At 40.2% G+C, this 22,496-nt stretch overlaps 3 protein-coding genes across 4 annotated transcripts; 1 reads left to right on the top strand and 2 right to left on the bottom strand.

The window, feature by feature from the left end:
* The first annotated feature begins 2,367 nt into the window (after positions 1 to 2,367).
* Positions 2,368 to 5,752, top strand: dusp23b (dual specificity phosphatase 23b). 2 transcript variants are annotated; one of them, XM_083997537.1, is made up of 4 exons: positions 2,368 to 2,450; positions 3,750 to 3,783; positions 3,958 to 4,237; positions 4,733 to 5,752. In XM_083997537.1, the coding sequence occupies exons 3-4, from the start codon at positions 3,968 to 3,970 to the stop codon at positions 4,916 to 4,918; spliced, it is 456 nt and encodes a 151-aa protein (XP_083853663.1). In that variant the 5' UTR covers positions 2,368 to 2,450; positions 3,750 to 3,783; positions 3,958 to 3,967; the 3' UTR covers positions 4,919 to 5,752. The 2 variants fall into 2 exon arrangements, with proteins under 2 accessions (XP_083853663.1, XP_083853662.1); XM_083997536.1 differs by having other exon boundaries at positions 2,438 to 2,450; positions 3,966 to 4,237.
* Positions 5,227 to 16,418, bottom strand: afdnb (afadin, adherens junction formation factor b; the record flags this gene model as incomplete). The annotated part of the gene is made up of 24 exons (XM_083998556.1): positions 5,227 to 5,320; positions 5,656 to 5,707; positions 5,813 to 5,909; positions 6,252 to 7,139; positions 7,219 to 7,350; positions 7,667 to 7,758; positions 7,902 to 8,060; positions 8,164 to 8,282; positions 8,907 to 8,980; positions 9,078 to 9,143; positions 9,264 to 9,350; positions 9,446 to 9,537; positions 9,652 to 9,850; positions 11,890 to 12,033; positions 12,447 to 12,718; positions 12,824 to 12,918; positions 13,598 to 13,743; positions 13,876 to 14,081; positions 14,215 to 14,295; positions 14,481 to 14,569; positions 14,680 to 14,798; positions 14,900 to 15,006; positions 15,586 to 15,778; positions 16,326 to 16,418. The coding sequence occupies 24 exons, from the start codon at positions 16,416 to 16,418 to the stop codon at positions 5,227 to 5,229; spliced, it is 3,696 nt and encodes a 1,231-aa protein (XP_083854682.1).
* Positions 16,419 to 18,187: 1,769 nt separating this feature from the next.
* Positions 18,188 to 22,063, bottom strand: slc22a3 (solute carrier family 22 member 3; the record flags this gene model as incomplete). Its single annotated transcript, XM_083998554.1, has 11 exons — positions 18,188 to 18,236; positions 18,634 to 18,733; positions 18,838 to 18,950; positions 19,569 to 19,677; positions 19,798 to 20,012; positions 20,143 to 20,246; positions 20,377 to 20,494; positions 20,583 to 20,751; positions 20,992 to 21,146; positions 21,241 to 21,344; positions 21,665 to 22,063. The coding sequence occupies 11 exons, from the start codon at positions 22,061 to 22,063 to the stop codon at positions 18,188 to 18,190; spliced, it is 1,635 nt and encodes a 544-aa protein (XP_083854680.1).
* Between the last annotated feature and the right edge of the window lie 433 nt (positions 22,064 to 22,496).

The following is a 22,496-nucleotide window of genomic DNA, read 5'->3' as shown; positions in this document are numbered from 1 at the left end:
GTAAACTGTGCTGTGCTGTGAGTTCTGAATGTTTGTGTTTGTGTCATTAACTGTTGCATGAAATGGACAAACGGTCGTCTCTCTTTCCTTTCGTGTGAAGATTGTATATGAAAAAGGGGCAGCCTCCATATGGAAATGCCACAAAAAAAGATATATTAAAACAAAGAATGATTCAATGTCGACTCAACAAGGAACATCTCTCAAATATAAATAACACTGGTAATTGGTTTAAGCTTTGCATTGTAGGCTGGGAAAACAGTAAGGTGCTGCAGCACTTCCTTTCAGATACTAATTACTAGTAATCAACAATTATTATGCAATGAATATTTCTGGGCTGGGCATTGGGGGACTATACTATTTTCATCATTTCATAATTTTAATACAGCATTGTAGGCCTATAATCTATATTTAACTAGAATATATAAGGCTCATGCGGGCTAAGATTATATAAAAACCTAGGACGGGTTTTAATAGTTGCAACCTTGTGAGATATAATTTGATACAGGATTCCTTGTATTTCACGTCCAGTTTTTGGTTTAAAACAGGGTCTTCTGGCTTCAATTAGAGCTTAGTTGCACAACACAGCTTTGTGAAAATGGATCGAGCAGAGAATCTGTCAAATGCTCAGGCTCTGTTTCTTCTCTAAAGAGAACTGTCCTGCTGTAGGAGATGATGACGCCCCCTACAGGTAATTAAAGTGCACCTGCATGAATGATTTGTAATTTATCTGACATAAATTGTCATTTTAAGTATAACATAAAAATAAGAAATATATTTGGCAGCTTCATCAGGCAGTGTAAGAGCCCTTTCAATGGAAATTACAGAGTTATGTCCAGGAATGAAAAGAAAGAAAAACATGTGCTCCAGATTAGTTTAATGAAAAACTTTGTTATGGATTATCAAGTTTCCTCGTGAGTCTGAATAAGAACGAGAACAAAAAAAATTACTCTAATTTCAAAAGCATTGCATTTGACCCAACAACAGGGCAATGGAGACAAAGTTAAACATGTCTGGCACAGTAACATAAAGTGTTATAATATTAAGCAACACGTGCACCCTTTGTGTCACTTTGTACCACTACCTCACTAATAACACTCTACATACTGTAAGATCTGAGATACTTGATAGATTGTGATGTGATCAATGGTTAAGCCTCCATCCAGAAGTATTATCAGGACTCTCATTGGTCATGGAAAATATCATTCTGGCTCACTAGCTACAGTGAGAATTGTAATTTAAAACATTTTCCACTGTGCTTAGTTGAGCCCATGAGAAAGTGGAATGGAATAAACAACTTCCAGCTCCTCCAAAGAGCATGAATCAAAAAGGACAAGTTCTTTACAATGTGGGTTGGCCGCAGATCCCGGGGTTGACGGTTCGAGACCCGTGCTCGCCAAACTGAATATGTGGATGGATGATAATCTGCTTTGGCCCCTCACTGACTGGAGCATACCAAGGACGACAAAAAAAAAACAGTGCTTGCGAATAAGGCTGCAGCAAATCACATTTTTTCCATCACTGATTTTTTTTTTTTCTTTGAATCGTTTAGGTAGCCTATTAAATAAAAAAGAAATGTGAAACAAAGAGGCGTCGGTTGCTACAGTCTCCTATCAGACATAGTTAATTAACAGACTGTTGTTAATTAAACATCACAAATGACAGTGAAATAAAGCAATGAATCCTTGGCATCCCCTTTGACATTGTGTTGCTTTGATTAATGACAACTTCAAGCGCAAAGACTTCTGGGAGTGTCAAAGTCCATGTTTTGGATGCTGTTTTATTGATAATGTGGCCAAATTTGGTGTTAATAATGTTTGTTTTAGTTTTACAAGGCGTTTTTTTTTTCCCCCGTTTTTCATGTGTTCATACGTGTGTTTGAAAAGGTAGCCAACTGAACGCCACCGTGACTGAAAGTTGTGTTTTGATTGATACAATCCATCAGGTTGACCAGCTGATCTGGTTGGTTGCCATGAAGAGGAAAAGTTTATTGTCAGAAGTGGGATTCGAACCCACGCCTCCAGGGGAGACTGCGACCTGAACGCAGCGCCTTAGACCGCTCGGCCATCCTGACATGTAACACCGGTAATTTTGGGCTCCTTAAAAAAAAAAAATCCCTTCATTTACATAAAATAAATCTTTATCTTTGTTTAATGTATGTGTTATGACCGTATTGTGACATACTGGGCAACGTCCACAGTCACAACAGTGCTGCCGTCGATCTAACAGCGAGCGCTTCCTCCACTTGAAGCTGCAGTAAAAGGCCCATTAGCTCACTACTATCGCCGCTCCACTGTAACTTCTATTACTGAGTTACAGTGACAGCTGTTCTCCACACCCGGTCCATGACCAACCTGGTAGGGCAAAGTACAGCGCTTCGCCCCAACTTAAGCACTGCGACGGACTTCTTCAGATTGTGTATGTAACGTAACGTACATGAGGCAGAGCGGAAGGTTTGTCCCACTTATTAACTCGATGCTATTCGATAGCTTGATGGCTAACTAGTTAACTTACATAGCAGCTAGCGTCAGAAGTAACGGAGGACTAATTATAATAAAGAAAAAAAAAACAGAAATAGTTATGGAGGGGAAGGAGGGAGGGGTAGGTGAATATCGATGTGAACTTGCTAAGGTTACTGTCTGACTGTTTAATAATAGTTGATGTCTTTTTGCTTTCGTAACGAGTTGCTAGGAATATGACATTAGCCTTTAGCTGGCTGTTAGCCAACCATAAACAACCAGCAGCTCTAAAGTTAGTCTGGGCCGTTTGGTGGCTGTTTTGGTAAGCAACCCCTATGTTGCCGTCAAAATAAAAACACCAATCTAATAAAAATGAATGAAACTTTTTAATTCAAAGAATACAATTTGAAAAAAAAGTCAACGAGCCATTAAGACAACCTTTTTCTTGAATTGTATTACAAGTTATTATCTATTGTATACGTTTTATTTTGGTAAACACTTTTACTTAGGCTCTTCTCTCTGTATGCAGAGCCTGGCTACAAGTAGGCTACTGACTGCTTCCAGTTATGTCACATTTACTGTTGTGAAGCATGCTCATATGCATTGTCAGAAGAAAATCGATTTCCCTTCGCATTATCTGGTTGGATTAACATGTAAACGTATCGTCTCAATACATTTATAGCTAAACTGCATGTGAGGCTTTTGCCTTATTGTCTCTCGCAACTGTAAACTTTATATGAAAACAGGAGGAGTCTGGTGGTGAGTACATTTTCACCCCAGGCTCTTGTCTTACGTAGCCTGTGTGTCTTTGAATGTTGAAAAGTGTAGCTACTGTAGTGGCAATCTAGCTACAAAAAACGCCACTTGAGTGAATTTGAATTCATTTCCAACTCATGGTGGTGTGTAAAAACCAAACGAGGCCCTCCATGGGTATGCGTTTAATACTTTATTCATTTGCAAATCTTAAAAAAAAAAAAAAAAAAACAGATCCTCATTCCCTGCCCCTGCTCAGCGGTGTCCTAATCTAACCTGTGTGACTGATTACCACCAAAGTCCTCTATAGTGTCTCACCAATGCTAGTGTAGTGACACACCCAAATTCATACACACGAATGTACACGAATCTACATTGGCTACAGAGCATGTCCTTAGATTAATCTCTCACTAACTGAACTGTCAGGACGAGCCAGTACGTCAAGAGAGAGTCAAGAGAGAGAAAGGAGAAAGGAGAGAGAGATTTTAATACTGTGTCCTCATACCACTTGTGTTGTTCACTCACTGTACTTTTCCACAGGCTCTTCACCTGAAGTATTCAGCTTGTTGAAAAGGTAATATTTGCTGAAATGTTTGCTACTATTCTCAAAGCCATGTAAAAATTAAGTGCATGTCTCATTGGGCCACAATTAATTTAACTTGTGTATGTTTGTGTATACTTATGTTGCAAGCTGTCATTACTATACTATGACATGAGTGGTGTGTGCAAATTATCTTTTTCTCCTCAGTGCGACAGTCATGGCTTCTTCCGCTCCACACAATTTCTCCTGGGTTGAGCCAGGCAAACTGGCTGGATTGGCGCTGCCCAGGATGACGTGTGAATACCAGTACATGTTGGACAATGGTATCAAACACCTGGTTTGCCTGTGTGAGAGAAAACCACCGTACCACGACTCGTGCCCAGAGTTAGAGCTGCATCACATCAAGATAACTGACTTCACTCCTCCTTCACCAAGTCAGATTGATCAATTCCTTTCCCTCGTGGAAGAGGCCAACGCCAAAGGAGAGGTAGGGGCTCAGATACTTGATAGACTCTGATGTGACAGGTAGATGGTTATGCTTCTATACATGAGTACTTTCAGGACTCTCCAGGGTCAGTAAAGTATTGTATACTGGCTCACAAGGTACAGTACTGTAACTTAACTTACAATGGCCTTATTAAGATCATTCTATAGGGGAAAGGAAAACCTTTCACAACCTTGGCACTGTTAGGAAGCAGATGTAGATAGGATTATTATACTGAATAAGTACAAAATAATAGGAAGAAGTGCCATTTTTATTACATTTGTGGAAGGAGATTTGTTGTGCTCCCTCAGTATAACAGCACGTGACAGTGATGTTTTCACAATCGAGGGTGCTGTAAGTAATGCGTCGTTGGTTTTGTTTGCACACCTTCTGTAAGGAATTCAGTGCTAATCCCTGTCTGACAACAGTTACTAATGCAGGGTGTGTTCATAGTTACATGTGACTGACCAAACTAAACACTGCTTTGTTGCTCTCCAGGGTGTGGCAGTGCACTGCATGCATGGCCACGGGAGAACAGGAACCATGTTGGCCTGCTACCTGGTGAAGACGAGGAAGATTTCAGGCATCGAAGCCATAAACGAGATCCGAAGACTGAGGCAAGGCTCAATCGAAACTCACGAACAAGAGAAAGCAGTGGTGCAGTTTTATCAGCGCACAAAGTAACACTTTCATTTACTTTTGTGTCCGATAGGAAGCACATGTTGCAATGATAATAACGGTTAATGAGACAAATTAATACTTTATTGAAAATGAAAATACAAAAACATGTTAAAACAAGTGAAACTGAAAGTCTTGAAGAATAATACTAAACTCAAATGTAAAAATGACAATATGACATTTAACTAAGACAAACATTGCTTCAGTTAACAGATACACACGCTGCCATGTTAAAAGGTACTGTAGTATACTCTTTTTTTTCTTTGCACATTATTACTTTTCTTTCTGTAGACATGCTCCTCCTGAGTTTTCTGTTATGCACTGGACGCCAGGGAAAACAGACGCTGACGCTCCTTGAACGTGAGCTTTTCAGGAGCTGTCGGCCTCTTTATTTTATCCTCCTGGTTTCTGCAAATAAAAAATCATACTTGAATTTTATTATATGTAGGGAACACATACAGTAAGATGTGGTGTTTTTGAAAGATATTGTGCTATCTGCATATTTATTTTTACTCAGGGATTTTCTTTTCAAAACACTTGCTAAGTGTAAAGAAACCAACATATGAAGCAGAATAGGCTACTGTAATAATCTTGTGATGCTACATAAATGTGCATATGCATTTCTGGTCCATTAAGTTATCACAAATTACAATGCTCTGTTAATACATTGTGTTAGATTTAATTTAATTTAATTTAATTTAATTTAAATGTTTCTCCTCAGTTGCCAAATAATGTAAACTCACTCTTTAGATGACACCTTGTGAACGCCTTCAGTCAGTCCAGGTGGTCTCTCGCCTGCCGAACAAAAATGTTGTGATTGAAAATAAAGAAGATATATATTTGAGAACTGCCTCTTTTATATTAAAATGACTTATTTGTCATCCACAAGTGAATGAGTACCTGTCTCTGCCTTGTCTTCCTCTTGGGGGAGACGATTTCCCGTCTGTTTTTCCGGTGCTGTCAGGTGGATGTTGCTTCCTGCAGAGTTTCTCCTGCTCTAAAGATGGAAAATAATGGATTTAATATAGGTTATTTTTGCTTTTTAATTATCAGCGTTGTTCACTATATATGGAAATCCACCAATATTAAAAGACACTTAAACTGGAGTCACAGAAAGCTGTAGATCTCCATGTGCTCCATTTGTTTCCAGATGTTATTCTGTTATTGAATGTTTCATAGACCTTCGTTCAGCCTGACTTTTTTACTTTTCATAACTTAATTGTCTACATTTCCCAAGAAAACCACTTTGCAGCATCGTCAAACATCTACATGTACTGCAAAATTGGATTTAAAAAAAAGTATAGAGCCTGTTACTGTTAATTTATTCTAGTCTTTTTACCTGAGCTCGGGTCTCCAGCTGCTGTATCATCACCATCATGTCCAGCTCCTCGTCTTCCTCCTCGTCCTCATCCTCTCCTCTCTGCTGAACCTCCTGCAGCCTCTTCTGAAACTGCCACTCCAGGCTGAGTATTCTGAGTCGGTCGTTCTCCACGGCCGAGCGCTTCACTTTGGCCTGAAGCTCCTGCACCTCCTGCTCCAGGAGCTCCACCGCCTGAAGCCTCTGCTGCTTCTCCAGCTTCTCCTGGGCCTCCCTCTTCCACGGGTCGGACCGCTCCTGGGGGTCCGTCTGCTTCAGGGGCCCCGTGCCCGGCTTCTGTTGAGTGGGAGGCTCTTGGAAGGAAACATGTTTTGTCGGGGGGATGCTCACTTGAGGTTTCATTGTTTGGCCCCTGAATATGCTGGTTCTTTGCTGCTGCGAGGGCTGAGGTAGCTTCTTGGTTGCAGTGATGGGACACGCATAAATGTGGTTAGCTTGGTTTTGAGAAATCTGTCCATGTCCGTTTACTTTAAGAGTTTGGCTCATCTTCACTGACATTGATGAAGTCTGGAAGGTGGTAAGAGGAGGGTTCGACTGTGTGCTCGCAGCTCTGGTTATGGGGATGTCTATCCGTATGGGCTGGACTGAAGGCGTAGGTGTTGGATGTTGAGAAAAGGGGGTTCTCCAGACACCAGCGCCACTTGTGGGAGTGCCCTGCTGTCGTTTTTTGGGGGAGGTGTTATCAGAGAGGATGTCATGACTAGAAACGCTGGAGCGAATTGGGAAAGACGAATAGTGGCTCATGGTTTGTTTTGCACCCTGATCCTGCAGCTCCTGCATGTTCTGCCTTTTGTCCAGCAGGGGGCCTCCACCATCCATACACAAGTTTTCCTGAGAGCGTGCTTGACGCTGGAGGAGTAAATGCAAAGATTTGTAATAATATCAAACAAGCTGTACTTATAATTTCATGAACACTATGGCCATTTACCATTAAGGTCTTCTTGTTGGAGCTCTGTCCACCCAGAGACACTTTCAGTGTTTGCTGTTGTCGACTGTATTCAGATGTGCTCTTGCCCTGGGACTTAGGGGTAGGAAGTGTCAGGTACTCCCTGTGATATGTCTGAACAGAGGCAAAAAAAGGGAACAAAATTGTTTTTTATGTTATAAATTCATTCAAAATATGTAGATTTTTGTAACTATTCAATATGTCTTTACAGTTTGGGTGTTAAGCGGACACAATTTAGCTTATAGGTATTTTACTGGCAAAAAAAGGTAAGAAAATGGAATAAAAAAAGGCACTTTTAACAGAAATTGAACTGAAAATGTGGAAAAAAAGGTCAAATCTTCCTTTTTATCATATGAAAATATTTACTCTGTGTGTAGCTTTTGTCACAAAGATTAAAGAAATAAGGTCTAACATCTAACAAATATCTCACATCAGTGCTAAGGTTGATGCTGGAAACGGCGGCGATGTTACTCCCTCTCACGACAGGGTCAACAGGTTCGCCTCCATCCTCTTGGCAAAAGTCTGCAGAAGTACGGAGAAAATAAGCACACGCTGGAGTGGCTGTTATGACTCACCCTCAGGCATTGAACATATTTCACATTAAGGGATTTACTGTAGTGTAAGTGCCTGGGAGCAATAAGTGATTAAAACAGAAGTGGACCCACTGGTCATGTTGGGGTTGGAGCGGTAGAGCTGCCTGTTTCTCTGCATCATCTGCTCTTTCTTCCTCCTGCTGCCTCCATGGAGCTGCTCCGAGGGGCCGGGGTCCACCACACTGTACAGCAGGAGCTCTTTACCATTTGGCTTATCACTGCTTGTATCACCTTGTGAAGCAAGAAACAATCTCAATCAGGTCATGAGGTACAAAAGGTGGAGGAATGAGGGTTTCCATCTATTTGTTTAAGGTTTTTTGTTTGTTTTTTTTACCTGTAATCCTCTCTGGAGCTGGTTCTCTCAGCAGAGCCTCCAGGCCATGATAGCTGGCTCCAAACTTTGCAACCTCTAAGGTCACAACAGGACCGGTTTGCACCATGATTGCTGCTGCCCTAAATGAATACAATATTAATACAGTCAACATCCATTACACAGTCTTATTGAACTGTTTACCCATACAGAGGTAATACGGATATGTCTCTATATCAAAGGTGCTGTTGCTACATGTTACTTATATGAACTGTATCTTTTGGATGAAGATACATTATGTCTATAAACCATACCAATAATAACATTTCTATACATATTTATACTTATATCCATATGATTATTTTTTTATTTGGCATATACTAGGATGTTGCAACTTTATATATGATATTTAATTTGTACAGACAAGTTTATCAAACAGTATATAAATGAAAATTCTATTTGTTGTATTTTTCTTAATAATTTCAATCATTTTGGGAATTTAGTTTCAGACTATTGTATAGTAATATCCACTTATATCGGTGGGCTTTGGGATCAATGCATACTTAATATAACACGTCCACAATATTAACAACATACATTAACATACTTATTTGGGCAAGACATATGTTCCAATTTCTAATAGGTTTCATATAATTTTTACATATATGATTTAATTTTATAAGCACATATACAGTAGAAATTCAATTAGCCTACATTTGGGGGTGGGAATTACAAATTGTGGCATGTGCCGTTGAGACTGCAGTTACCTTTCTTGGCTGAGGCCGACCAGGCTTCTACCATCCACACTGAGCAGCTGGTCCCCGGCTGTCAACCTGCCATTCTGCACACAGCACAGACAGTTTACTATATGTCCCTAAACAATGATTTAGTTTCATACACATTCACAAAACAGCTGAATTACAAATGTTAGATCTCACCATTTCAGCTGGTCCTCCCTTGACTATAGATTTGATATAGATCCCAAGGTTACCCTGGCGTGCTCCCTGTGGCAAAACAAGAGGGAGGGTGTTAATTAGCAGAGACATCAAGCAGATAGTATTGGTGTTTGGATAGTTCCAGTTACTGAGCACATCACAATTACAGGAAAACATTGAGTCAGTCACCTTGGCAGCCACGATGCTGATCCCCATGCCGCTGTTAAGAGGTTTGTTCAGCGTGATCATCACAATCTCTGGCTCCCTGTGTGCTGCCTGTTGAAGAAGGGGGGGGGGGAAGTATGACTGCTGCTTAAATGCTTGATCTTATCTTGAAATTAAATTACACATCTGGGATGGTGAGTATTTACCAAGTATATGCTCTTTGAGGAGGGTGTAGTGTCGCTGAAATTTACAGTCCAGTCACCTTTGGAGTTTGGCTGCGATGTTAAAGAGCAAAGACCTGGAAGAGGAAGATGCAAATATATGACGAATGATCTATTTTAGGTGTGTTCATCTTAGATACAATACGCCTCTGGGATATTGACATTTTGCAGGTTTTAACAGAGTCCCATACCTTTTCGACAAATAGGCTCCAAGAACTCCCTGAACCCAGTAGGGATTCCTCTCACAGTGTCACAGGAGTATCCTCCCTCTGGCAGCAGGAAAGGCAGGTGGAGGTCAAGGCTCTCCTCCAACCTGACGTCCCGTCCTTCACTCTGCATCAGGTTGTCTGCTGAGGCCTCAGCAGCCGACACCACAGCATCGATCAAACTCTGCCAAGAGGGCGACAAGTGAATCAGACAGCGGAAATATTTCAGCAAAAGGTCGTTCTTCTGGTGTATTGACATTTGTCAACGTGTGACGGGTCTCCAATCCAATCTGCCTGCCGCCACCATCCTGAAGACAGAACCTGCAGATGACCCTGACCTCTGACCTCAGTGGAGACATTATTGAGAAATCTTTCTACTTCTAATCAAGCAAGATTTTAAATACAGGGATTGAGAGACTGGGCAGCATTGGTAGCACTGTTCCCTCTGGGCCTTGGGCCTAGCTGTGTAGAGTTTGCATGCTCTGTGTGGGGTCTCTGGCTTATATAACCACACATGGACACTATTGATTTGCAATTCCAAATTACCTGTAAGTGTGATGTGAATGTGAGTGTTGTTTGTTGTTTGATGGATGGGTTGATTACTGCTGATGCCAGGGGGGCAGGACAGGTGTGTGGTTCTTTTGACCAATCGCTCTGGTTTTGACTAGAGATAGGCTACCGTAGTTGCAAAGACTTGGGAACGTTAATGTTTATGTTCGCTTTACTCAGGTTTGATATTAGGCCTAATAATGTTTCCTAATGGTTGTGTGAGATAGGCTACTTGTCCATTGTTAGTCACAAGCGTGTGGTAGCCTACGCACCATGACAGATCCCGGTAGCGGCGGTAGCAGGTTGCGTTTATTTTTTTCTGCCCGTAGTCCACTGTTGCCTACATGAACCCGTTGCCATAACTACAGACTTCCATCAGATTTCAAGCGGGAAGCTGCTCGATACGACAAAGAATGACGTACAGTAAGTAAAGTCTCTTATTATGTATATTTAATTATTCATAAAAGTAGCTGTGGCTGCAGTTATCAATTTTCTCGCTAACCGTATAGCTCTCGTAAATAAATGGAGGCAAGTGTTGTAAGTTCGCAGCCTTTACAGTCTATGTTCGCAGCTAGCATGCTGCTGTTTGTGTGTTTGGCTAAATGTACCGTATTAACTTGGCTAACTTAACGCTGTGTTGTTGTGGCTGCTTTCTCTGTGCTATTCCACTGCTTTCAGTGTAATATTTGAAGTTGTACCAACTGCAAGTTAAAGTGGTTCTTTCTTTCTTTCTTTCTTTCTTTCTTTCTTTCTTTCTTTCTTTCTTTCTTTCTTTCTGTAAGAAGTGAGCTAGCTATATTTGTCACAATTGGCATCCATCAGTATTGGCTAAAAACACAAAAACAGGTCTTTTAGAGATATTTGAGATATGTATTTTGATATAAAAAGTGCCTTTTCCAATCCCAGAAAATATGTAATATCTGCTGTGTAATTGTGTAGGCCCATTTACTCCCTTAATAAATGTTCAAGGATGCTGAATACTTGACACAATACAAATACAAACACAAAAGTGTGTTTTTTGTGCTCTACAAAGTGAATGTAGACGCCACGTTCAAAAACAACTGCAGGTAAATGCTGTTCAACAACCGAGGTTTATGCATGTGATGCTTTCATGTTGTTGATAGTTATGGTGAGGAAAAATTAATGCTAATGATGATTTGAGTGTTAGTGGCCTATTTGAGTTTGTGGCATTTCCAAGCTTGTTGCTGCTTATTGCAAACCCAGGCTGTAATTGAGAATAATAATGTAAATGGATTTTGTCATGCTCATTTACAAAATTGATGTTCTATAATAATAGCATAATGGGAAACTTGATTTGGCTTTTTGTCACCCATTGGATAGGTAGTCACATTAATATTTTCTTCACACACCTCATATTCGGCAAAGTATTAGAGAAATATTTCACTCAGAAGCAATCGGGTAATGTGACAACTCGCTTTACTGTTCCTCATATATTATTCATCATCATATTCATCATTGTTAATTATTCATATTATTAAATCTATACTACTGAGCTCCTTTTCTTTGGTTGAGGCTGCTGCCATACTTGGCTACAGACATAGTCAAACCTAAGGATATCTATCTCTATATTTCTTTTAGGGATTTGTCTCTAAAGCAGCAGCACATTTTAATTGCAGCATGACAGTAAAGGAGGAACACACACAGTATACTCACAGGAGGGATGTGAGGCTCATTGTTTGCGTAGAGGTAGCCTGCAAGCAACGTCTGCAGCTGCAGTGAGTTCAGTTTGAAACAGGTATTATGGATGTCCTTCGCATTTTCCATTGAGTACTTATTCATGGTCAGGAGCGTGGTTGCCTAGAAACAGCCAGGCAACACTATTTTAACATCTTGTACTAACTGAATGATCACATATAATGGAAACACACTGTGAATAAAATCTGAGCCAACACTGAAAAGTAAAAAAGAAATTAATAATGAATTATCTCACAAAGAAGCTCATCCACTATCATATTAGCTGACCAACAGTCTCCAAATGCTGTCTTGCCTATTGGAGATAATAAAATGCTTTTACAATTCTTAAAAACTAAAGTGATTTGGCTTATTCATTCATCAAACTTTACATTATTGAACAAAGAATTGATAAAATTAGCTTAGAAAAGAACATTTGATAAAGATGTTATGCTGTCTTTGTGGTTATAGACACTGATCTGGTCTTTTCTAAAAGCCCAGTAAAAGTGTTTAGATACATAGTGCAGACAGGGACCGACCTGGATGATGTGCCCCAGGTGGCAGTCGGCAGCCAGCTCCAGGCCCTGCCTTTCCGCCCAGCCTTCGATGGCCGTGAGCCTCTGGCGGAGAGCTGCTCCCCAGTAGTGGGAGCGCAGGCCGGGAGTGTTGGCCTCTGGGCCCATGAGCTGGTTGAAGAGCCAGGCGCTGATGAAATGGAAGAGCTGGGAGAACAGCTGGATGGTGAGGGCGGGGTTGACCCGGCAGCGTCTCAACAGAGACATGGTGTTCATCAAGGTGTTCATCACCATCTCTGTAACAGGCAGGACAATGGTGTTAATTGATAAAGAAAGAACCAAGCATTGCAGCTCTTTAGTAAAACTATCATTGACTTTGTATCAAATGACTGAATGTTTACCTATACCAGCTGGTAGAGGTCCGTGTTGCTCAGGATCAATCAAAAAAGTTGGCAAGTGCTTTTTTAACTCAGCCTGAACACACTGCAGCAGGCAACTAGGGAGAATGAAAACACATATAAAACATAGCATTTGGAAAACAAACCATAAAACTACCTTGAATTTGTACAGTTGATTTAAAGATTTGACTTTAGTGACTCTACAACCTGTGTTTGTAGAATTTCTTTGGCAGGGATTTGTATCTAAGGCTGCAAATGATTATCGATTCATTTGCCTTTTTTCCCCCATTTTGTTAATCGGAAAAATAGAATAAAACACAGAAACATTCCCTGGAGCCTAAGGAATAAGACATTCATTTTACATTGATTTAGAAAGGAGTTGCCTATGAGAAACTGTAATCAACAAAGATTTGGGATTTTCCCATGATAATTGATTTTATTGAAGATGATAAAGCATGCACCACCATATTCACAAGGCATGCTGTGGTAGCATATTGCTGATGTGTGCAGGTGTATACTATATGGTTGGGATTTGGGAGTTCAGGGGTTTGCTCTTGCAGTAAGAAAGTAACCTATTTTTAAAATGGCTTGTTTTGGTCGATTTTCGACTTGCAGTTTCTCCTAAGAGGGCAAAAGCTTGAGTAGGTAGAGAGTGAGGCGCTGAGTAAGGTCAGACCTGATTTTTACTACTCTTTTGATTACATTCTTGTTGCACAGCGACCTGCTCGATGGGGCGAAGGAGGCTGAGGTCTTTGATGAACCATTGTGCTGTTTTACCTGTAGGCTTTGTGCACCAGGTGGGAGAGATCCAGCTGACTTTGCTGTGTGAGCGGGCACAGATCTTTGTCATGCTTGAAGAAATTTAGCAGCTCAGAGGAGTTGGCTATCCAGAAGGCGAGAGCTCCAGCGATGGTCTGCTGCCTCTGAAGCACAAATATAGCAGCAGTGTCATTGTAAACGCAATGAACATCTGGTATTTTGTTTTATAATAAACTGTTATTCAGTCCTAATTGTGCAAAGATAACAAATACAAGCCAGTGGTTTCTTAGACTTGCCTGGATGACCTTCCTCGTCATGGCCACCATTTTGTTGGTGATTAAGCTCACACTGTGTTTTCCTCCTGAGGGCAGAGAGCCTTGGCTGCAATGTCGCTGCAGAGCAAAGCGTCCCACGGCATAGAGAGCATATGCAGGTGAGAGCTTGAAATGAACTGTGGAGGTGTTGGTGTAATTTATGACTGCAGACAGGAAGGCCTCCTCAGCTGAAATGTAAAAGACACCAGCAGGGGGCAGGAGGACATTATGAGAGGGGAGGGAGCGGTGAGCTTCCAACAGACAGGTATTAAACCAGAAAACAGCACACTGTGGAACGAAACCTTTTGATCACATACTCACAGTTGTCACATAATTTAATCCCAATTGGTAATCCAGGTTGATCTGGAAAGTCAGGATGAAGATTTCCAGAGAGCTTTACTCCTGTGGGAAATATAGAAACAGTGACTTAGTTACAGCCATCCTGATGATGTTGTTAAAATATGGCTCATATTGATTTGGAGTGAAATATGGCTGTGCTGCTGTGTGCATGGTTGGTACATTGCTCATGCACTGGACTTCACCGTTCATTATAATTTCTATTTTTGTTCAATCTGCAGATTACTCACCCGGGGCGGCCTGGCTCTGGTGCTTTTTGTTGTTGGTGCCATGTGTCTCATGGTCACAAATGCTGTTGTTCAGTGGCTTTTCAGTTGACCTGCATATTGGATTTAAAGGGAAGGGTGTTTTTCTGACAGTTAAGTGCAGCAGGCCTGAGGCCAGCAGTCTGAAAAACAAATATTGATGGTGAACAATGAAACATTTTACCCATTCTCATCTCCTAAAACATCAGTTTTGCTCTTCTCTGCAGTCTTCTTTTCTTTTCTTGACAGGGTCCTCTTGAAGTTTTGGATAATGCCTCCTTTCTCCTTCTCATGACAGTTTTCCTTTATTGTACAACACATAAAAAAGCACAAAAAAGTCAATGTGAGATAAGGAAGGAAGCTAGTTAATAAACACAATAAGAATAGGTTGAGGTTTCAGATACCTGGAGACTCTCCTTGTCTTTCTTCAGCACAAAACGTCCCTCTCTGTTGTCTGAGCTCCAGTTTAATTGTACAGTCAAAGGTCTCTCGTCCAGGTCCAACTTGCGTTCTTAGTCCACGTATAAAACAAAGAAAAACTTGTTGGAGCAAAAACCTCAACAGTTTATGGAACAGCTGGACCAAGAAAAATCACATAAACAGTCTAGCAGAGAACTATTTTATCAGTATAAGGCTGAAATAAAGTATTACTATAGTTGGCAATAAATCTGCTAAATACTCTTCTCATAAATAGATTCATTGTTTGGTCTGTTTGATTTGTTTTGTGTGAACACTGAACAGCATTTAAAATTTTAGAGGTCATTACTATTATTATTTTTCTTTACTTTGCTCAGTATTTTTTTTTTTAGTTAATCATTTTGTCCAAAATATGCCTAAAAGTAGTGGAAAAACCCCCCCGTCAAAACTTCCCATATCCAAAGTGCCACACTGTCTAGGTTTGTTCAACCAAAAGTCCAGAACTTGAGATTAAACATTCACTTTAATGTGCAGTTACAGTCTAATGCACAGTTATGTTTGAATGGCAACGTGTGTCCAAAAACTTCTGAAGGGGGCCATGTAAGAGAAAGTTGAGTGTGATAATTTGTCCACAGTGCATTACATGTATACATTCACCTTCAGAGCTACTTACCCGTCTTGGCGTGGACCTCGTACAGGTAGTAACTTGTCGTCAGCATTTTCATATCGGGCCTGAATTTCTCTGAGAGAGTTTCAATAATCTCACGAGTTAAAGAGTTGCTGCAGACACGCAGACACTTTGTGGCCACGTTTCCTTCAACATGATCCTCAAAGTAGAAGCGCATCACACCATGAAACTCCAGGTTCTGTCGGGAAACAGAAAATAGTTTTAGTGTGTTAAGCGTGTTTTAGTGTGTGGTTTCTGTTCTTTTCATGTTCATATTCATTATTTTATTTGGACTGAGATAAAATTGCTAAATAAATTTTGAGACTATATATTGAAACAAAAGAATAAAAGAGACATTTTTAAGGAAGAATTGTAAAACAGAGAGAGGATAAATGCTCTCCCATACAGCTGAATATTTGGGTTTGGGACTTTTGCTTAAAAAAGACAAATTAATGGCAACATTTGAAGATGTCACTGCAACTGGTGATCAGTATTCTATTTTCTAGAGCATTTTCTTTCTTTTACAGACAAAATCATTAATCAAAAATAATAAATAGCAGATTAAAGAACAATGAAAAGAAGCGTTGCTCTGCAAAAGTACATTGATTACTGGTAACATGTTATAAAAACAGCTCTTATGGTAGATCTCTAACTTTGCCATTGACAGTTGACAGTGCAGAGACTGAAAGCTAATCCAAGCGAAAACTTTGTGAGGTCCATGAAGCTGACGCTTGCAGGCGACTCACCTCATCAGGTTGGCTTATTTCAAACAGGTCCAGTCTGTTGTTATTCCACTGTCTGATGACTTTGGCTAATTTCTCTCGCTTTTCCTCTGGCATTTTTCACCAATTAACCTCGAAGTTTCTGTCTGACCGGCTCCTGCAGATTTTCTCCAGAAAACACAAATCCTTGCGACTGAGAACTTCTCTTCTCTTCTTGCGTATTGTATCAGTCGAGACCCCACCCCTTCTTCAATTTATCCCCCATTAGTTATAAACTCTTTGTACTGAGCAGTGAGTACTTAAAACATAATTGCCTACTTCATACCCACGTCCGTATCCCCTCTCCAAGCCCCTGGACCCCTCTGACCTCATTTAACAGGTCACTGGCTCTTTGTTATGTGAGGCAAACTGTTTCCTAATCATATATCCGTCACAAGCAAATGATTCCCATATTTATAGTCGACCAAATCTAATCTGTCATTGTCTCTTAATTCGTTATCACTTTCATCAACAATAGGGCATGTTTTAATTCCTCTCCAGGGTTGGCCGATGCAACTATTTACATGTGTTTCTATTTCCTAACTATGCTGCAGAACTGAACTCGTCATGTGATGTTGACAGTGTGCAGGAAACTCAGAGACATTTCCACAGTGACCATTAGAGATTTCCATTCTCCTTTTCGCAGCGAAATGCATGTTTACGCTTGAGGGAATCCCACTTCTCATGCATACCAGTGATTTTCAACACAATTTATGGTTACATGTCCTCCCATTCAGTCAGCACTGTGTATGTGGGGCAGCTTTTGTTGGCTGCTCTCGGTAAAACTTACAATAGAACAAAAGCCTTAACAAGACCAACCCTCAATTATATATACAGTTCAGCATAAAAAAGCTGAACAATCAAGGGTATTGTTGTCTGGATGCAGGAAAATGCAAAGAAGATACATTTCAAGGAAAAACACATCACACCAGCAGCAGCATAATTCTGTTTATTTGCATTTTATGTTCAAGAAAGAACTCCACAATCTTCCATTATTTTTTAATACAAATAATATATTGGCTAGTTGGCCAACAAAAACTTGAACCAAGGTCAACAAGGTGTTAAGGGATGAGTAATCTGCTTCAGAGAGTTTTGTATCACAACCCAGCCACCAGTCTAATCTTTTCTTACATCCTTCTGTGGCTTTCAAGCCCAAAGTAGATCTCAATGGAAGCTTTAAAAAAATTAAATATTCTCTGAAAACGGCACTGTCGTATTTAGTGAATATTATTCAAACAAAATCAAGCAAGCAAATTTCAGATGCCCTAACAAGTATTTACAGCATCAAGATGACTCCTATGCGAGGCAGACTCCAAATAAACAACAGAACTTATAAACTGTGACTCAGTGCTGCTGTGTTTTGGTAGCTTTATGTTATATATATTAGGCTTTGGTCACAGAGACGATACTTGACAGTAGGACCACTTCAATGTTGGTTTTGGTAGTTTCAGGAAATCAACCAAACAAGTGATTTAAAAATGGCCAATGGTCATCCAGTGCTACTGTTTGATCTTCCTTCCAGTCGATTATCAAGTTTTTGACAAACTTGACAAGTAACAGACAGATGCACAACAACAAAAACAACTCTGCTTCTCTTCTATAACATTTGCAATTATCTGAGACTTTGACGAGATTATATTTGGACCTCCTGTGTTATACCGCATAATTGTGCAATAACCTTCAGCACCTTTGAACTACTAAAAATATCAAATGTAACAAGTCTACAACAGCCAATGCAATAATAGCTGTTACAGTAATATAATGAACACACTACAATATGACACAATCTACAGTGTAAACAAAGCACAGAAATAATTCAGTAATGCTCCTGCCCTTCATGGCATCAATCATATAATACAGCTGTTTCCTTGTGCTTCCTTTGACTTGTCTTTGCCCCTGTCAGAAAACACAGATGCACAACAAAGGCACATTAAAGAACAAAGCATGAACATTTTCCCCCTCATAAATCTAGATTTACAAGTATATTCTTGTCTCCCAGACTTCACTTGTTGTCACCTTTCCTCACACCTTCCCTGTTATCTTTCTCCCCTCCTGACACATTTTCCCTGTCTTCAGAAATGCTTTTCTGCTTCATTTATTCATTAATATTAGGCAGTATCTATTTGTCTTTTGTTCCCGAAACATTCCTTAACAACAATTATTTGTGGTCTTCTTGACTTTCCTTACTGTTGATTTTCAGATGTTTAGGTTATTAATGTTGCATTCATTGTGCTGCTCAGGATAAGAATGTAAGCTCACAGCAACAATAAAAAGATAAATCTATCATTCTTACCTTCTTAGATTCTCTACATCATCTATAGTCTCTGGCAGAGCGACTCCACTCATCTCAGGTAACATTGTCACCAATCCACTGTACAGCACCGACATCACACCTGAAATAAATTTAACATGAAATGGCAAAAAAACAAACTTAAATTGGTACATTTGCATTCTCCCTATGTATCATTTCACATTAAGAGAAGGACTAAACATTTACCGTAAAGAAAAAGAGGCAATTCCTGCGAAATGTTGGCCAGGCGATAAAGCAAGAACGGGGCTGCAATCGCTCCAAGGTCACTGGCTGATGAACACACTGAGACACCCACATTTCTAAGAGGAAATGTAAATACACAGTCCAGTAAGATACTATTCGTTTTAGTACTGAACATTAAGAGTGTACAACCACAACAGCTGATGCTTTTAGCAATGTGCTTACACCAGCAAGCTAATGTGCTGAGGTATAGTGCATGCTAACATTTGCTAATTACCACAAAACAAAGCTAGACACAGCAGTGGCAAAATATGGCAAAATGCTGAAACATGTCACTCCACAAAACCACAACTGTGGCAATAGAAAAAAAAGTTGGAGGGTCAACAAGTTACTGAAATATGTGTGGGAACCATCAAAATATCATAGCAATCCATTATGTGAGTATGTGATAATTGATCCCTTTTATAAACTGAAACCTGCTTCTAATTCACCAAGTGAAAAACCTGAAAAATGTCTCTATTGACACAGATGTTTGTTACTTAAAATAAATCAAAACCAGTTTCTGTCTTTTCTGATTCAACGAGTTGAGGCTTGTTCCAGAAGCTGTTTTAGATTTGGACATTCACTTAAGACTGGCAGACACATCTTTTTGTCTGGTTATGTACTGCAGCTTGTTTATCATCTTTCACAGCTCATAAAAACAAATCCACTTCTACCAACACTCAGCGTTTTCACACCTCAGAGGTGTCGGATACATCTCTGTGTTTGCAAAGTTCACAGTTTCGAATCCAATGGCAACAGCAAGCCTCCCGATGATTGCAATCGACTTTTTTAACCAGTCGAAATCTGTAAGACAGAAGAAGAAAAGTCCATGTAGCATCATGACTTTACCAATCAAGGGACTGACATTACCAACAATTGCTCATGAACTGGAGAATCACCGCATCCACCATCAGTTGTACTTACCCATAGAGACAAAGGGGATTATGAGGCAGGCAACACCAGCGGTGAAGTTAGATATGGCCATGAGGGACCGTCGACCAACTCTGTCAACTAGCAGGTAGAAGATGAGGCCAGAGGGAAGCTCCACCACAGCAGAAATGAAGAAGTCCAAGTACAGGTTGTCACCAGTGAGGCCAAGCCGCAGAACAAGGCCTTGAAACACAACAGTGCTGGTAAACCTGAGAGCAGAGGAATATCAAATTTGTGAAATTATGAGCACCTCTTCCAAGAGCCATGAGTATGATGTTTTACTGTATAGTATTATGTAGTAGTGAGCAACTCAATATGAAATCACAAAAACTGACTTACCAGGCATAAGTCAAAATGAGCGTGTTTTTTCTTATATTTGGTGTCCTAAACAAATCCATAACTGATACAGGAACCACATCTTTCTTTTCCTCCAAAAGAAGTATCTGAAAGATCAAATTGACTCTGTTAGATGCGGTAGGCTAAATCAGATTTTCAAATTTTTATTAGCACTGACCATTTACACTAAACAAAGACAATGTCAGGAAACACAGTCTGTAAAAAATATTGAACTACCTCTTGAAGATTATGTGGTAAAGTTCTCCCATTGCATTTTGCAATGTTAGCAGTAACTCTCATGGCCTCTGTAGTTCTTTTTTGTGAAAACAGCCAGCGTGGAGATTCGGGAACAATCCTGAAAATAAATGGCACACATGTAGTCATGAGAGTCAAAAGATAAATAGGACTGGCATATATGAGGCAAACCTGTATAGTATTCATACCAGTAGTATGAGATAAACAGAAAGCAGGGCACACTCATGACCAGCTGCAGAGTCCTCCAGGATGTCAGGAAGTAAGCCAGACCAGGCAAGATGACCATGCCAATGGAGTAGAAAGTCCGACTCACCATGGAAACAAATTTTCTGTTTTCTGATCCGAAGAACTCGATCACTACATCAAAGATGATACGTTTTAGCTGTCAGAATACACTTTTACATATGTTTGACAAAATGTAGATGCTTAACAAATGCAAGTTAGAGCCAAAATATTATTATTAAACAATGTAACCATGAATACGCCCCTGCAACCCTTTGCCTACCTGGTTTTTCTGGTTATTGACCTTTAGACAGCTACTGTGTGTGAGATATATTTGAAACCCAGAATTTCCTGCAACTCAGTGTTTCTACGTACCAAGTACATAGGTGGCGGTCCATGCTCCCTTCCCAAAAAACCCTTGAAAGAATCTAAAGATGAGCAGCAGCAGGTACCATGGTGACAGCATTACACCTACACCTGAGATACCAAGGCCAAGCATCGATGCAATCAAACATGGTTTTCTACCAAACCTGTGAAAAGACCAAACACAATGTATTACTGTTACAACAGATGCAAGCTTATCAATAGACATTGCTAATAGACATTGCTAAACTGACCACCAACCTGTCAGCCAGGTAGCCAGTGACAAAAGCGCCGACAAAAAATCCACAAGCCAGGCAAACTTGATTCAGATCAGCAAGCCAGGATTTCTCGCAGACTAGTGAGAACTAGGAGATAAGATTCAAGATAATCATAACTATTAGAAACGTTTATAGTGAGGTCTAGACAGCAATACATAATTAAATGAAGGATTCAGAAAACCTAAATGAAAAGGAGGCTGAAGTTTGAAGGAAAAAGAAGAAATTCTCATAAAAACGGCTTGTTTGTGTTATTTCTCCTTCAGACATGAGTATTACGGTACTAGTGATTTATGTAGTTTCCTCCTAGGGGATAAAAGTCAAGTTCAAAAGCAACATTCGAGAACTGTAATAGAAACTCTTGTCAAATCATCTACTTGTATACCTTAGAGCTGGGGCAGTGTACCTACCTCTGAAACAATCGTGCTGTGGCTGGTATCAAACACCCATCTGCTGTCACAAGGCACTAATGCAGTTGCGTTAGAAGTCAACAACCAGTTTAGTTCATCACATTTGTGTTGGCTTTTGTTCCAGACCACATCAAACCTCTCACAGCGGCTGAAGGATCCTGAATGTTCAGAGTGGGGGACAGTGACTTCCCGCGCCTCAGCCTTTGTCCAGCCACAGTCCTCCTGAAGGAGCTCAGCCCCTGGACCCCAACACCAGTGATTCGGGGTGTGCGACAAGAAAACAACCCCAACAAGTACAAAAGCAAAAATGACTAAAGGAAAGGAGCCAAGTGCAACAATCTTCCTCTGGAAAGGCCCAAAGTCTCCTATGTGGCTAATCAGTTTGTCTACATTTGCCATCTCTGCTGATTATCTATTAACTGGCATAAAATGCTTGGTCTGTCAAAGCAGCTCCAATCTGAGGATGCCACGAAGAGACGCGACTTTAAAGAGATCAGTTGGGCCAGAGTGTTGATCAAGGTCCACCTTCCTTTCTCACGTTTCAGTTTACTGGTCATCTTTTCAAGGAATTGTCATGATTATAAAATCATTGGGAGTGCACTGTTACCAAACCACACTTTATGGACCATGTTTGCAAGATACCAGGCCTTTGGCTTCCTATTGTTACCAGACCACCTATATTCCAATTAGGGAAACTATTTTTTCCCTCTTTTTCTTCTTCACAATCATCAGTGGCGTTTTTTTGTTGTTGGTGTTTTTTTTTTTAAATGGAGTGATACATATGCAAGCTACGAGGAACTGGTCCTAAAGCAGAAAGGACAGTAACTACTGT

Source organism: Trachurus trachurus (genome assembly GCF_905171665.1).
Source record: "Trachurus trachurus genome assembly, chromosome: 22".
Classification (NCBI taxonomy): Eukaryota; Metazoa; Chordata; class Actinopteri; order Carangiformes; family Carangidae; genus Trachurus; species Trachurus trachurus.
Note: the sequence above shows the minus strand (reverse complement) of the source record. Positions and strands in the feature narration are given on the sequence as shown.

What these genes read in the sequence shown, in the direction of transcription:
- dusp23b (XM_083997537.1), top strand. Translation starts at nt 3,968, where the DNA reads ATGGCTTCTTCCGCTCCACACAATTTCTCCTGGGTTGAGCCAGGCAAA. An exon ending in AGGCCAACGCCAAAGGAGAG is followed by an intron (nt 4,238 to 4,732) that starts GTAGGGGCTCAG and finishes GTTGCTCTCCAG; the next exon opens with GGTGTGGCAGTGCACTGCAT.